Source organism: Vicugna pacos, chromosome 26 (genome assembly GCF_048564905.1).
Source record: "Vicugna pacos chromosome 26, VicPac4, whole genome shotgun sequence".
In the NCBI taxonomy this organism is placed as follows: domain Eukaryota; kingdom Metazoa; phylum Chordata; class Mammalia; order Artiodactyla; family Camelidae; genus Vicugna; species Vicugna pacos.
Genome location: NC_133012.1, coordinates 15,228,209 through 15,244,040, shown reverse-complemented (window position 1 = coordinate 15,244,040; position 15,832 = coordinate 15,228,209). Strand labels below are relative to the sequence as shown.

General features: G+C 37.6%; 1 protein-coding gene across 1 annotated transcript; it reads left to right on the top strand.

The window, feature by feature from the left end:
• Positions 1-6,319: 6,319 nt before the first annotated feature.
• On the top strand, positions 6,320-15,373 carry FGF20 (fibroblast growth factor 20). The gene is made up of 3 exons (XM_006198032.3): positions 6,320-6,945; positions 12,330-12,433; positions 14,244-15,373. Exons 1-3 carry the CDS (start codon positions 6,660-6,662, stop codon positions 14,487-14,489), a joined length of 636 nt encoding a protein of 211 aa, XP_006198094.1. The 5' UTR covers positions 6,320-6,659; the 3' UTR covers positions 14,490-15,373.
• Positions 15,374-15,832: the final 459 nt, after the last annotated feature.

Here is a 15,832-nt window from a genome sequence, read left to right as displayed (position 1 = left end):
TCCAATCTACTGGTCAGTTGCTGATTCTGGGAGCAACCAAATAAAGTATTGTGTATGAGCAATGACATTAATTTGAACCACATTTTAAAAAAAGGTATAGGCGGAGAGTATAGCTCAAGTGGTAGAGCATATGCTTAGCACGCACAAGGTCCTGGGTTCAGTCCCCCATACCTTCTCTAAAAATAAAGAAATAAATAGACCTAATTACCTCCCCTCTCCCTAAAAAAGGCATACACTTCAGTTTCTCTAGAGAATCAGTTTTTACTACTATTTGGGTATTGGCAGCATTATTTGGTGGCAACAGCATTGGAAATGGATGTGAAGTATTTTTAATTAAAATTATGATTTTTCCTTTAACTAGGAGGCATTTCTCTGAAAGACATCTTCCTTATTTGTAAAATGAAGCTGTTTGGTTGAGGTAACTGGCAAATTCCTTCCAAGAGATGAACAATAGAAAATACTACATTATAATTTTATGATACATTCAAATGATGATGGAAGATCTTATGAAAGACAAATGAAGGATACATAGTTAGCCAGATGCTGTGGCTACTTCTAAAAGAACTTGTTTTAGAAGTATATTTCTTTCAGATTTATCTCAAATTACTCTTAGTTAAAATTTCTTCGCAGGAAGCGTAACAATCATTTTTCTGTGCTCCACATAGGACCACTATTAGATTGGATGAGACTATAAATCCTATAAACCATCTTTCTCTTGCAACTTAGAGCAGAACAAGGAATATTAAGTGGAACAAAAGCCAGGGAAAGTAGATAATGATTATCGTCATTAGAATAATCACTTAGATGTTATAGCACTAATGAATTTTCATGTACATTTATCCATATAATTCCTATAGTACTTCTGCAAGTTAGATACGATAACTTTACTATCCCAATTTTGTACAGGAAAAACTGATCTCCAGGGAGGTAATGTGATTTTCCCAGGGTCTCATAGCTATTGAGTGGCAAATATCTTGCCTGTATCTTTTGAGGTGAATTGGAAAGAAAAAAAATACAAGGCAAAAATCAAACTACGTTGTTGTTTATTACTCTTGTTGCTCTTTGTGGTGGGTAAAGTGAGGAATGGGCTGGATTATAGTAGCTGACATTCCTGAACTAAGTAGACAATAGCAAAGATGTTCAATTTGTATCAAGTTTTCATTCTGCCTGAATTTGGTTCTGTAGATTATGTGACTTCATGGTCAATTAATATTTCTTTTTCAAAGTGTAATACCATCCACAAAAAATATCCAACCTATGCTGGTCAAGGTTTGAGATTTTATGCAGACTGAGATTCTTCACAACATTGAGATACTACTACACACCCATCTGAATGGCCAAATTCAAAACCCTGACAATACCTAGTGCAGGTGAGGATGTGGAGCAATAGGAGCTCTCCTTCCTGCTGGGGAGAATGCAAAGTTGTACAGCTACTTTGGAAGACAATTTGGCATTTTCCTACAAAACGAAACATCGTCTTATTATATCACCCTGAAGTCACAGTTCCTTGTATTTACCCAAAGGAGTTGAAAATGTTACGTCCACACACACATGCACCTGGATGTTATAGCAGTTTTATTCATAATTGCCAAAACTTGGAAGCAACCAAAATTTCCAAATTCAGTAGGTGGAGAGAGAAACTGGTACATCAAGACAATGGTATATTATTCAGTGCTAAAAAGTAGTGAGGTATCAAGTCATGAAAAGACAAGAAAGAAGTGTAAATGCATATTACTAAGTGAAAGAAATTCCTTAGCTGTGAAAAGGCTGTATAGTGTATGAATTTGATTATATGACATTCTGAAAAAGGCAAACCTATGGAGACAGTAGAAAGATCAGTGATGCCTGGGCTTGGGAGAAGGGGAAAGATGAATAGGCAGAGCACGGAGGATTTTCAGGGCAGTGAAAATACTCTGTAGGACACCATAATGATGGATACAGGTCTTTACACATTTGCTGAAGCCCACAGAACCTACACCACCAAGAGTGATCCCTAATGTAAACTATGGACTTGGGGTGATAATGCATCAGTATATATTCAGCAGTTGTAATAAATGTACCCTCTGGTGGAAGATGTTGATAATGGCGGAGGCTAGGCAAGTGTGGGGGTAGGGGTTATATGTGAAATCTCTGTGCCTTCCTCTTATTTGCTATGAATATAAAATGTCTCTAAAAACAGTCTTGAAAAAGAAAAAAACTCTCAGTCCCAGAACCAGAAATTTTCCAGGGATCAGTGGGTCATTTTAGTGGGAAATTGAATTGAGAAACTAAGATCTAGGCACTAAGTGTGATCAATTGCCCTTCGTGTATTTTTGCTTCCAGTCTCCTTTAGTGGACAGAGCTAGGATACACACATCCACACACACCCACTATGTGTTAATACTGATAACTACAATTCCAATGCAATACTACAGAGCTCGTATGTTTTTTAATCTTTAGACCTTTATTATATAGTAAAAGAACTGTACTTGAAAGTTACTTAGTTTTTAAAAAAATACATTTTTAATTGAAGTTACAATGTGTCAATCTCTGGTGTACAGCATAATGTCCCAGTCATACATAGACATATGTATATTCGTTTTCATATTTTTTCGTTAAAGGTTATTACGAGATATTGAATATTGTTCCCTCTGTGCAGTTATGTTAGTCACTTGAATTCAGTTAGGTTCATTTATTCCTGGTTTTATTCCATCCTCCCTCTCCCCAAATAAAATATTTATTTTGTTTGACTTAAAAAAGTCTAAAACATTAACATTTCTCTAAAAGTCAAAACTCTACAAAAAGTTCTCAAAGAACTCTTCTAATACCCATCCCTTTGACTCCATTCACATCCAGCTTAGGTCAACAATTAACAACATAATGAATTTCATTATTTTTTGATTTACCCATCCCTTGTTTATTTTTGAGAAAAAAAAGCACACACGTAAAAGTTTTTTTTTCTTTTTTCTTACAGAAAAGGTAGTGCACTGTATATAAAGCATGCTAAAACTTTGTTCTTTTTGGTTAATAGTATTTTCTAGAAATATTCCATGTTAGTTTATAGAGATCTATCTTAGTCTTTTGTTCCCAGCTATATAATGCTCCATTGTGTGAGTGTACCATCATTTATTCATTCTGTTTCCTATGTGTGGAAACTTATGTTGTTACCAATAATTTGCAATTACAAATAGTAGGTATGTTGGGCAAATGTACTTTTATTTTATTGAGAGTATAAGTCATGACTTTTAGATAAGCTCTTTTTCTTTTTCTCAAGTTAAACACATACGGAAGTATCAAAAGGCATTAACTCCTTTTTCATGTATAAAAACAAAGATTCATCGCACCATGCTTGCTGAAAAGCTATATAGGAATTATGTAGTCTGGAAAACTGTAACTACATTTTGTGGAAGTAGAAATTGTACCACATATTTGTACAACAGCGAGGCAAGTGTGGTCTCTAGGAAGCATAGGTAAAGTTGATTAGATTGCAGTGTATACTTAAAAGTTGAATAATGCACTCTTGTAAAACACTCTTCAAAATTATTTAACTTCCCATGATATCATCACAGCATGTGCAAAAAAAAAAAACTTTAGTGTTATCTTTTCCTGTCACATGACTAGTGCAAACAAAAGAAATCCTTATCTTTTTGTTTCTATTCTGGCCCTTTATAAAATGGCATTAAGGACCATTCAAAACTTACACAGCAGAGGCTGGGTTTGAGGAAAAAAGATTTATTTTGTATTTCAAATGAATTATATTTGCTAAATTATAACAAGAAAAATTTCCCAACAATGGAAGGTTTCTAGCATTTTATATGCATAGAAAATGTCATAGTTTTAAAACCATTTTCCTAGATAATTTTGCATTTATGTCTCATACCAACCCTTGGCATAGCAAACTAGGCAGGAGTTACATTGCACTTCTTTTACAAAAGAGGAAACATTTAGAGAGTTTAAGAAAATTGCCCTAGGACTCTGGACTAAACCCTGAACTAGAATCCAGGACAGTTTTTATTTTTTTTTCCCTTCTTAAAGTAAAAGGTGCCTATTTCATAACGTTATTGTGGTGATCAAATAAGGCAATGGACTTGAAAATGCTAACGTTGTACAAAGAGATGGTAGTTTATAATTAAAGTTTCAGGGCTTTCATGACTATAGGTAAAATTTCTCTAATTTAAGTCTTATATATGTATGTGTATGTGTATATATATATAAAAAATACAAGAGACGGTCTCAGAGATACAAATCACACAGCAGGACTTAAAGTGCTCATGTGAGGAGATATTTTATAGACTAAACTGGTACCTCTAGGAGTAAGTGATGATGCTCTATATCCACTGTGGCGTAATTAACAACATTATATATTGTACAGAAGTTAGACCTTGAAACAAACCTTATTAAAAGGTACTTGATCTTAGTTTTAAACCTTTAAGTATCTTCTTTAAAAGTGATCAATGTATGTACTGGCTACTTTAGTTATCCTGCTATGAGATTCACACAACTTTGATCTAACTTTCTTTGATTTAACACTGCAATTAAGAAGATTTGGTTCAAAGTAAAAGCTCATTGGTTGATGTTTTCCACTGATGTGATAATGTTTACACAGATGTGCTTTGAAATCTTGATTATGGTGGATTTGGGGGTCCTACCACAAGACAGATTGCTGTTATTTGAAAGTTGAAATAATATGACATTTACCTGGTATAACCTTTAAAACAGACTTAGCTGTGTTCATTTCTAAAGTGATTTATCTGTTTATTGTGTTTAGCCAGTGTTTTTGTTTTATTTCATATCTATCAACAGTAAATCACTTGCTTTAAGGACTCTTTTATAACTTGGTTGCACAAGGGTCAGTATTTAGGGCCAGAGTGATGAAAAGGTGTAACTTTATCTACTTTAAAGCACCTGCCAATTAATTAGCAAAAAAATCTCTTTAAAGCAACTAAAATAAAGTAGTCACATCCATCTGCGCTCCCAAGTTTAGGCCTTTGCTAAATAGGCCATGAAACAAGACTGAAAAACTAATCTTCACTGATTCCCTAAAACTTTGCTCAGGGGAAGCATAAATCTGCCAAATGATGCTCCACTCTTCTGCCTCCAAAATTTTTTAACTTAAAGATCTTAAATTTAACTAGTAGTACAAAACAAAAGTTTTAGGTTTTAAATGGGCATGTGTCCAACTCCTTCCATTCAATGACTTTTGACTTTACAACTATGCACAGGCACTCATATTTTACCAGCAACTTCTCTCTCAAAAACACATCAAGAATCAACACTATTTAGTTGTTCTTATAATTTAAATGTGAAGAGAAATATAATCTTAAAGAAAATGCAACTAAGAACAGGGAGGCACTCTCAGATTGGATAAGGGCCCCAGAGGTCACTCATCATTTATGACACTATTACAGGTATTCATTTTTATTTGTGGCAAATATAAGAATGTAAACCATCTCTTTTCAGCCTACTTGGATTTATGTTTAATTCATAGATTCATAATTATATTGTTATTATATGTTAATTGAAAGTCCATAAATGTAGCATACAATTTGAAATTCCTTGCGGATATAAAGCAGTCTTGGTTATATCACGTGCTATCTGACTAAAGATAAACATTAAAGAGAACCTGGGAAGGGGGGTATGTGTGTTCCTAACCTAACCTTGATTATGTAAAGAAAATCCCCCATCTAAATGATAAAAGAAAAGAGTAATGCTTGTACATTTTATTAGCGTTTTAAAATTAGTGAGTTAAACTGTCAAAGCTTTGATTTTCCTTTCATGTGTGTCTGGACAGGTCTAAGCCTCAGGTAACGCCCTTTTTCCTTCTCCCTCTCTTACCTTTCTTTGCACCTGTCCACTGCAGGCTCCCAGCGGCTCCCAAGGAGTCCAATTCTCCTCTCCTTTTCCTCCTCCTACCCATCCCCTCCTCCCCCCCCACCCCCCGCACCAGTTCCCTCCCTTCCCCCCTTCCCTTCTCCAATATACCTGCCAAGCTGGGCTCCTGCTAGCAGCGATCTATCACTGCAAAGGAGCTCACATCAAAGGCGACGGCACGGCCGCAGCCGAACAGCATCACGGTTGTTCCAAAGACAACCCAAAGAGAGGCCTTGACTACACCTCCCCGAAGTTGCTGGCTGGCCGTGGCCAAGTGTGGGAATGTTTTTTGCGACTGCACGGATAGAGAGCCGTCAAGGGCCCCTTTTGGTCACTTCCGAAGAGCAAAAACGTGTTGAGAGGAGGCCGGTTTAAGATTTCAAACGGAACCTCCCCAGCGCGCATGAAAGGACTTGATTAGCATATGTCAAGAGGACCCGCATATATACTCGGTGTGTATGTACACAGGACTCTGATCTGATCATTTTGAGGAGTTGGAGCCCCGGCCCCCAGCCCCCAGCCCCAGCCCCAGGCCCAGCCCTAGTATTGGCAGCGGCAGCAATAGATGTTTCTGCAAAGCCAGCAGCCGGCTCCCACCTACCCAAGGAGAGAAGATCGCGCTAAGACAGTGAAAGCTTCCCCGCTCTCAGTGCAAAGTCCATTCAGCGACCTCGCAGGAGTAACCGGGCCTTAACTTTTTTGCGCTTGTTTGGCTATACTTTTTCTCCATTTACCTCTCCATCCCTGTTACATTTTTTATTGGTGATCTTTTGTTTTCCGGAACCTCCGCCTCTCCCCCTGGCCTCTCCATGGCTCCCTTAGCCGAAGTCGGGGGCTTCCTGGGCGGCCTGGAGAGCTTGGGCCAGCAGGTGGGCTCCCACTTCCTGCTGCCTCCTGCCGGGGAGCGGCCGCCTCTGCTGGGCGAGCGCCGGGGCGCGGCGGAGCGGGGCGCCCGCGGCGGGCCCGGGGCTGCGGAGCTGGCGCACCTGCACGGCATCCTGCGCCGCCGGCAGCTCTACTGCCGCACCGGCTTCCACCTGCAGATCCTGCCCGACGGCAGCGTGCAGGGCACCAGGCAGGACCACAGCCTCTTCGGTACGTACTGGCACCCCCCAGCTCCGGCTTCTCTCCCCTCGCACCTCCCTCCTCGCCGGCGGAGGGAGTCAGGGCTGCACGGCGCCGGGAGCCTCCGGGACCCTTCCAGTGCGAGGTGCGGGCTGGGGCTGCAGGACGGCCAGCTCGGGGACCGGAGGACTTTTCCTGCTAGCTGGCCCCCTCGGTCGCTAGCAGGCCTGCTGCTCCCAACTCTGGGGGCGGGGGAGGGGGAAACGTGGGGGCTCCGCGCACACCTGGCTCTCCTGCCCTTCCTGCTGCCTGGGACACCGAGGCCTGGACTCGGAGTCACATCTCTCCAGCACTTCTTATCTCGCAGGCAGTATGTTTCTGTTTGTTTTTATTTTGAAAATCCCTATTATTCTCTTCTACTTCCTCTCACATTTCCCCCAGTACCGTCCACTTAACAAAAATTAACAGCAGGAAGCCTCCCGCCTCTTTTTAAACACGCCCTACAGCTATGCAGTTGATAACCCGTTCGTGGCTGCTGCTCAGAGGATGTGAGCATTTACGAATCTGCCTGGAGAACGGTAAATGTTCACCTGAAAAGGTAACATTAACTTTCCGCGGACACCATTGCTACAGTCAGGCTCACCTGCCTGCAGTTTTCAGCGCTCTTAAAGTTTGGGTGAGGGGAGAAAAAAAAAAAAAAAAAGGCCTGTCCAGCTACTGAGCATGCCCAGTCCTTCATTCCAAGATCCTCTTTAGAAATTGTGAAATCCGAAAGCAAAGATCTTGGTATTGACCGTAGGTAAGAGGAAGTGGCGAAGGGAAAGAAGATACGGGTGGGAACACAAAGGACGTGTTTCAGAATACCTCCAGCAGTTTCTGCAAGCACAAAGGGTTAAAAGGGAAAAAAAAATGATTATTAAGGCAGATTGTTAAGAAACTAGATTGGGAAACCCGTAAGATCTCTACTGTTAATTCCTTCCTAACTAGCTGTGTGACTAGCAAGTGCCCTCACCGGTCTGAGCCTTAGTTTTCTTGTTTGTACAATGATGGGGTTAAGGTGTCCGTTTGAGATGCTCTTCGGTTCTAAAGGCCCAAAATCTTTCCCACACTGTGGGAGTTTTCATCGTATTAGAGTTTACTGGCCAGCGTTCTCAAAGGAGTCAAACTTGGGGCATCATTAGAAGGAATCATTGTCTCTCTCTCTCTCTTTTTTTTTTTTTGATGATACCGTTTACCTGTCAGCAGCAATATGAAAGGGCTCGACATGGTGTCAGTTTTCCTTTTCCTTACTTAGCACTGGAATTCTTTGAGAACCTCATCTCTGAAGGGCTCTCTCTTGTCCTCATCCCTTGTTCTTACTTGGCTTTCTTTTTCTGACTTGTAGTACTCATTAAAACTTTAGACCAGTGTAAATCTCGGTTTGAGGGGCATTTGTAACTCTAGATGTAGAAATGAGCATGTGGTGGTCATTTGGTAGCACTTAAAGGCTTAGAAAATTAACTTTTTAAAACCCATATGTTTGCAGCTCCCACTGATCTCTTCCAAATTCCCATTGACTATGAGTCCAGAGTGTCATGACCCTAGTGGCCAACCTTGGGGTCACTTTCGGAAAGTGGTTTCTAAATTGAGGAGGCTGAGATTCAGATTCTAAACAACTGTGCTGACACCAGGTGGCTCAATTCTCTTGCCTTTAAGAATTACTACACTCCCTTCATTGTAGAAAACCCCTCTAGCTATCAGAAAGATTTAGAGATGAATGCAAATGTGCTAATGTCTATAAGCAGAGAAGGTAGAAATTAAGCTTAGGTAATATTCAAACTCCCCCCCACACCCACTCTGTGATACATAGTGTAACCTCGGAAATTCTGCTTTTAAAACACTTGTAATTCAGCTGTGATCTCCCCAACGTCAAGAGCTGCTTCTTCCACTTTGTGTGTCTTTGTAAGATTGATTCTCTGGGAAGAGATTAGTTAAGTATCTATAGACTTGGTAACCGGTATTTTATTCCATTCCTTAGTAAATAAATGTTGCATATTAGAATTACCATCTTAGTAGAATTTTTTGGCTAAAATTTTGTATACTTATTTAGTAATTGCAAAAATATGACTTGGACCGATATTGTGCTGGTTTGAGTCACTCTATGGTGTGAGGGTACATAATCGGAACAAAACATTTACTGTTACACAAAGGAAAGATGACCCAGGGTAGTCTGGTAGCCTAAAGGAGTAACAACCTCTATGATGCATTACAGTGCATCCTAGTGGCCTTTGATAGCTGAAACATCACAATTTACCCCAAGGGAATATAGGTGAGAAGGAAGTGTATGTTCAGCATGTATTGTATTATATGCTTCTCTCTATATTTCCCTTCTTTCCCTTGTGCTTCAATGATTAATTATGAAATGATTTTTATCTTTAAAAATTTCATTTCTGTGTCATCAAAGAATTTTGAAAAAGCCTAAGATGTGCTAGTTGAGATGTTAAAGTAAACAACACTTCTGATAATTTGTACTAATTTGGCCATGCTTAAATAAAAAATTCAGAATACTGTGTTTTAACTGAATATAAACAAAGAGGTCCCAGTGAGGTTTAAATAATTTCCTGAGTTAGCTCTGTATTTCTAATACTTTTTCTCCATAGTAGTACAGTAGGAAGATTTTACCTAATACGTAAACATGGAATCATTACCTTAAAAAAAAGTTTAGCCTGAGATCAAACATATTCCTTTAAAGGCTTTCCCTTTATTCTCCCCTATTCTCCATAGATTTGTCTGATGTGGTTGCATTGTGGGTTGACTCACCTGTTTATTATGATTTTAAAAAGGGCTGGCTTTGAAAATGATACCAGAAAGACAAAGTACCTCCAAGTCTTTTTATGGGACACTGGGCATTAGAAAATCTATCTAAAATCTGTGATTACCTCTTAAGGAAAGTTTTTCATGTCTACTCTTTGTTAAGGAATTAGCTTAGTTGCCACCTCATATTATAAATAAGAAAGACTTGTCAAATCTCATTTAAGAATCAAATGATTACAAATTACTGTGTGGTATACTATTTCCTTGAGGAGAAAAAGGATCAGAATTTAAAAGTGTGGCTAAAATCTTTAAGAGGAACATGAAAAACACATCATCTTTTTTCCCATCAGCCCCCATGAGCCATTGCAAAATTATTTAGATCCAGTTATATGTACGTGAAGTTTTGGAAGTCAGTAAAGTTGTAACTTCTTAAAATAATTATTCCAAGAATATATGTAATTTCCTTCTCTTTCCACAATTATATATGTTTGACAAGATAACAGCATTAAGATGAGTATTAATGTACAGGTGGTTTACCATTTCGTTTTGCAAGAAAAATGGATACTTCATAAGATTTGTTTCATAATTGGTTTATATGGAAATGAAACTTATATTCCATTGTACTAGATAACTGGTTCTATTATACATTCTAATCAGTTAATCAGTTCCTGTTCTTTGAAAGGCAAGAGCATCTTAATGTAAATCAGAGACTTAGAGAGAATTAAGTTACAAATAAGCCACAGTACACTTTTCAACTTGAATGTACCATTCAATACAACTTCAAGTAATTATACATTTGTAAGTGTATCCTGGATGAAATTCCATTAATGTAGCTTCTCCTACCAATCATGTTTGGGTCTATATTTTTGTTTCTAACAGGAATCACTCAATAAAGAGCTTGGCAGTAAGTCTAATTTTCCTTTAATTCCCACCTCTATATTAGTCATTATAATGGCTATCCCATGGGGTCTGTGTCTTCTTGCTATATCTTATCTTCTCCCTGATTTAGGCTCTCCGTTAGGGACACTGACTCTTTCAAGCCACTTACAGACTATTTAGCACTACCTTGTTGCTGTAAGATCCTTGTTAGCTCTAATGTTCTACATGATCTCCTAATAGTCTGAAAGAGCTCATTTGAGCTCTTAAGAATCTACGTGTAGAGCTTAAGCATCCGTGTTTCTGCCAAAGAGTGAACCAGGATCTGGACAGAATAAAGCCCTCCATATAAGCAAGTAGCCAGATTCCATACTTTCCTTTGGCTTTGGGAAGTCACATGTCCAAACAGGAACTTGTACGATAAATCAAGAAATGACTTAAGAGCAAGAGTCAGTCTAAATGGTACACATTTATGCTGTTTGTAGAGCTTAAGAGGGGGTGAAGGGGTGATGGGGTGAAGGTAGAAAGCTATTGAGAAAGGCAGTTCCAAGCATAGAAAGAATGTTTATATACTTTTTCAGCAAAGAGTCTAAAGAGAAGAACAAAACAAAGATTTTAGTCCAAAGGTTAGTGTGCGCAGAGAAAAAGAATGATGCAGAGGGACGCATTAAGTTTTTTTGTTTTATTTTGTTTTACTATCGTGTATTGAGTACTAAGTGGAGAATTTTTAATACTAATTTTCCTATAGATAAATGGAAATGATTCTGGAAGGTTATTGAAAGTGAAATCTACTTGCATGCTAAATTCTTCATATTTGGCTATCACATTTCATGAATTATAAAGCCCTTTTACTTCTTTGAACAACATTTATTTTTAAGAATCCAGTGATAGGAAACAGCACATTATATAATCTATAAAGTTTTGAAACTACTGTCTTGTCCTCAAGAAACACTGTCTGAAGCACAAACATTGGATTAGGGCTCAGTTGATGTGAGTTCAAGTATCTGTTCTATTAATTACAAGCATCATGTCTTTAAGCTAGTCAAGACTGGTTGAGCCTCAGTTTCTTTGTACGTAAAATGGAATAATAATATCTTCCACACTTATCTTAGGAGATTGCTTTTGAGGACTGGATAGAAAGTAAAAGTAGAAGCCCTTTATAAACTACACAGTGCTAATACACCCATATAAGGTATACTGGCTGTTGCTAGAAAAAATTTTTCTTGATTCATAGTAAGCAAATATAAAGCAAAACAATGAGTAGAATATGGTGATAATTAATGAAATCAAGGAGACCTAAGAGTACCTCTATTATATACTGATTTATGATAATAATAGCTTCCATTTGTTGAATGCCTAAATGTGTCAGTCCTTACCACAGTCCTGTAAAGAAGACTTTTACCCATTTTGCATGTGAAGAAATTTAAATTAAAAGAAGACAAATGACATAACTTGTCAGACTAACCAGTAAGTTACTGAACTAGATTCAAACCCAGTCCGGTTTAAGGTTTTATACCCTTAACATTGTATCATGATGAACAATTTTTTTCTTTTTAGTTTTTTTTTTCAGTCTACAAAATGGGAGGCTCATCATAATAAGATATTTCTATAGCACTGTTCAGTTTACAAGGGGCTTCCACATACATCATTTTATTTTGCAATGTTGATCTACTACTATTTGAAAGATTTTCACTAGTCGTATGTCCTTTAATAAATACAAATCATTGTTTTATTTATAAATTCAGGTATCCTGGAATTCATCAGTGTGGCAGTGGGACTGGTCAGTATTAGAGGTGTGGACAGTGGTCTTTACCTTGGAATGAATGACAAAGGAGAACTCTATGGATCAGTACGTATTATTTTTTAAATTTTGTAATTCATAAAATAATGACTGTCTTCTTTTTAAGTAAAGAATTTACTAGTGATGCATGTCAGAGGACATATATAAGTATACTTATGTAGAAATTAAAAATCTGTATCCTGATAAATTTCCATGTGTATGGGTGAGAGTATAGTAACTCAATTTCATTTTTTAAACCCCAAACCGTTATTGCTTTCAGCACACTAATTCTTTCTGCCCGTTATCCTGGGACCAGAGACAGAAAAACGGGAGCATTTTCTTCCTGCCATGTTAGATTCTTTTCACTTTTACATTCATTTAATGTAAATTTTCTCTGCCCATTATTACCTTCATAGCTTAGTGTACATCACTGACTTGCTGACCTTTGCACATAGAAAATGAGTGAATGAAATCTTAGGATACTGTAAACAACAACAGGAAACGGCAGCCACCCTAACTGGACCATATGTGTAGTCTTGACTATTACAGTAGCCATGCGCTTACTCAGAGTTGCATTAGGAAATGTTAGTCTCATCGCTGGGGATAAGTGCACACATCCGTACATCTACTTTAAATGTTTTAAATATGGAACTTAAAGTAAACTTTTCAGGTTAATTTTCATCAGCTTAAATTTTTTTTTCTTTTCTTTCTTTCTTTCTTTTTTTTTTTTAAACAACAAAACAGCAACAACAGCACAAGAATTAGAGTAACAGGATAATGTAAAACTCGACCTGCAGTACGATGTAGATCCTTGTCTTTCACTAGTAACCTTCTTTTATTTGTTGACAGTCGCCTACATAATTTTAAGAAAGTTGTTAAACTGTTGATGTGTGCCACTCTCCCCCAATCCTCTCATATGAAATCCCTTCTTAAAGTTGAAGTCTCTGTAGCTGTTTCCAAAGAGAATTTACCTTTTGTGATATAGCAGCTGACACTATCTGGTACCTTCTTTTTTCTTAAAATCTCAGTTGAGACCACAATATACAATGAGAATCTCAATATACCCCGAGGAAAATTGGTTCTTGTATTTCTGTAAATGGTACTCCACTTAATATCGTCCTTTGTAAGGGCAAAACTTGCCCTCTCCCAGCTTTCTGTCAGCTCAGAAGAAAGAGATACAGTGCATTGTGTTAATCTCATAAGAGCAGATTTGCAACTGAAAGAGCAAAACATGCAGGTAAATCTTCCTTCTTCATGTATGTGCTGGATTAAAAAAGCAACAGTAGTCTATCCCTGGGGATAATATACAGTCCACCTTGAAAAGACAAGAAATCACTGGGCTTTTACTACGTTCACCTAATAGTAACATCGAGATAACAGTTAATCATGGGGATTGTATCATCAAACAGTAAATTCATAAAGGGAAGATACATGATTTGGAGTGATGATCTCGAATTAGGAATTTGAATGTGAGCAAGGTCTTGAAATGTTTCAAGAAGATAGTAGAGATTTGCCGTGTAGAACTTTGGCATCTAGTGATGGAACAAGATAAACCACAGGTGTATTTGGTGGCGATGGTGATGAAAGGGAGATAATGTGCAGCACAGGCAAGTTTAGAATGCTTACTAAGTATTTGAAAATAAAATTGAGAATTGACATTTGAAGTTCTTTGAACTTTGCTGCTGGATGGAGTCACCTGAGAGAAAGAATTCCAGATAACATGAGAACTAAAACAGAACGAAGCAAAAAAAGCACTTTAAACTTTTCCCTTCTTTGACAAGGATATGGACAAAGAAATAAAAATATAGAGTTGAGACTTTTCTAAGGAAATTCTTTTAAAGATATATATTTTTAATGGTAGTTATCTTCTCTTGTTTAGGAGAAACTGACTTCTGAGTGCATCTTCAGGGAGCAGTTTGAAGAGAACTGGTATAATACGTATTCATCCAACATATATAAACATGGAGACACTGGCCGCAGGTATTTTGTGGCACTTAACAAAGATGGAACTCCAAGAGATGGTGCCAGGTCCAAAAGACATCAGAAATTTACACATTTCCTGCCTAGACCAGTGGATCCAGAAAGAGTTCCTGAATTGTACAAGGACCTACTGATGTACAGTTGAAAAGTGATAATGTCTTTACTGAAGAACCAAAACATGACTATTCTTTCTTATTACAGTTCCCATTATAAAATAATAACCCAGGAAGACATTCAGAACGTTATGGAGCCTATACTCCACTGGGAGACTGGATTTGGAAACAAAATTGAGAACAAACAAAAAATATTCTGACTTGAAGTAGATCATGATCTTTATTTGTAAGTGGATTAAGTTCCCATAGGTACACTGGCTCAGTCCTTACCAGTAGACTGAAGCTGGAAATCTGTTAAACTCTGGATAATGGGAACCCCACCTAGTTTGCTGCTGGTGCCTCGCTTCTCTGGATTATGTTTACTTTCAAAGTTACGTTACAAGTAGATACTTCATGTTGAAGAGATGGACTGACATAGTTGGCCAAGATTATTGCTACATAAATTCTGAGGACCTTCTAAGATTTTGCAGGTTATGGCATTACATGTGAAAAACTTGGGTGAAACATGAACTATGAAACGTGCCGCACCAAGACGGAACTTTTTAAAAAGGATGGACCTATTTATACATTTTCAATTTGCAAATATTTATTATATATATTTATTTATTAAAGAGTTTATTTTTTACTGGTATATGAAGATAAAACAAAGAGAAAAAGCCCCAACAAAAATTCCTTTATCGTGCCATTACTTTGTTGTGATGTCTTGGGCTGTCAGGAAGATAGCATTATTGCTACACATTCAACATAGAACAAGATCTTGAGTTTCTTTTTGAAAATAAAGTATAGCATAGATTATATATTTTTTTGCAGTCAGTTGCCTTCTAAATGTAACATTGGTTTCTTTGGCCTAGAAAAATGCTTTATTGATTTGTACTGAATTCAACACACATTCAAAAAGGGAATTAAATATTTTTATTTTAGTGTTTTGGTTTCATTCCTTTTCAGGTGTAGTTATTCTACTTATATAACATAGTTCTAAAATGACAAAATTCTAAGTTCCTAGAGAAAACTTGGTGTTTAGAGAACTTCTAATGTTGGAAATTATTGGACATTATAAGCAATTTATGCTTACTTCTTTTCTTGATTTAGTAAGGCAAAGCCCATTTCTTTTACCCGCTATGCTTACAGAAAGAATTAGTCTTTCTGGCACCACTATTAATAATACTATGGCTCCATATATCTGTTTGGGTCTGATATCTTTTCCTTTACATCTTCTATTTTTCAGTAAACAGTCATTAAGCCTACTCTGCAGAAGATACCATTAGGCACTAAGGAAAATGTGGTAATCCGGATAGAGGTGGGCCCTGCTTCCTGCAGCTTAATGTCTAGGAGGGGAAACTGACAAACATCATAACTGTGAATTGCGATGTGCTCT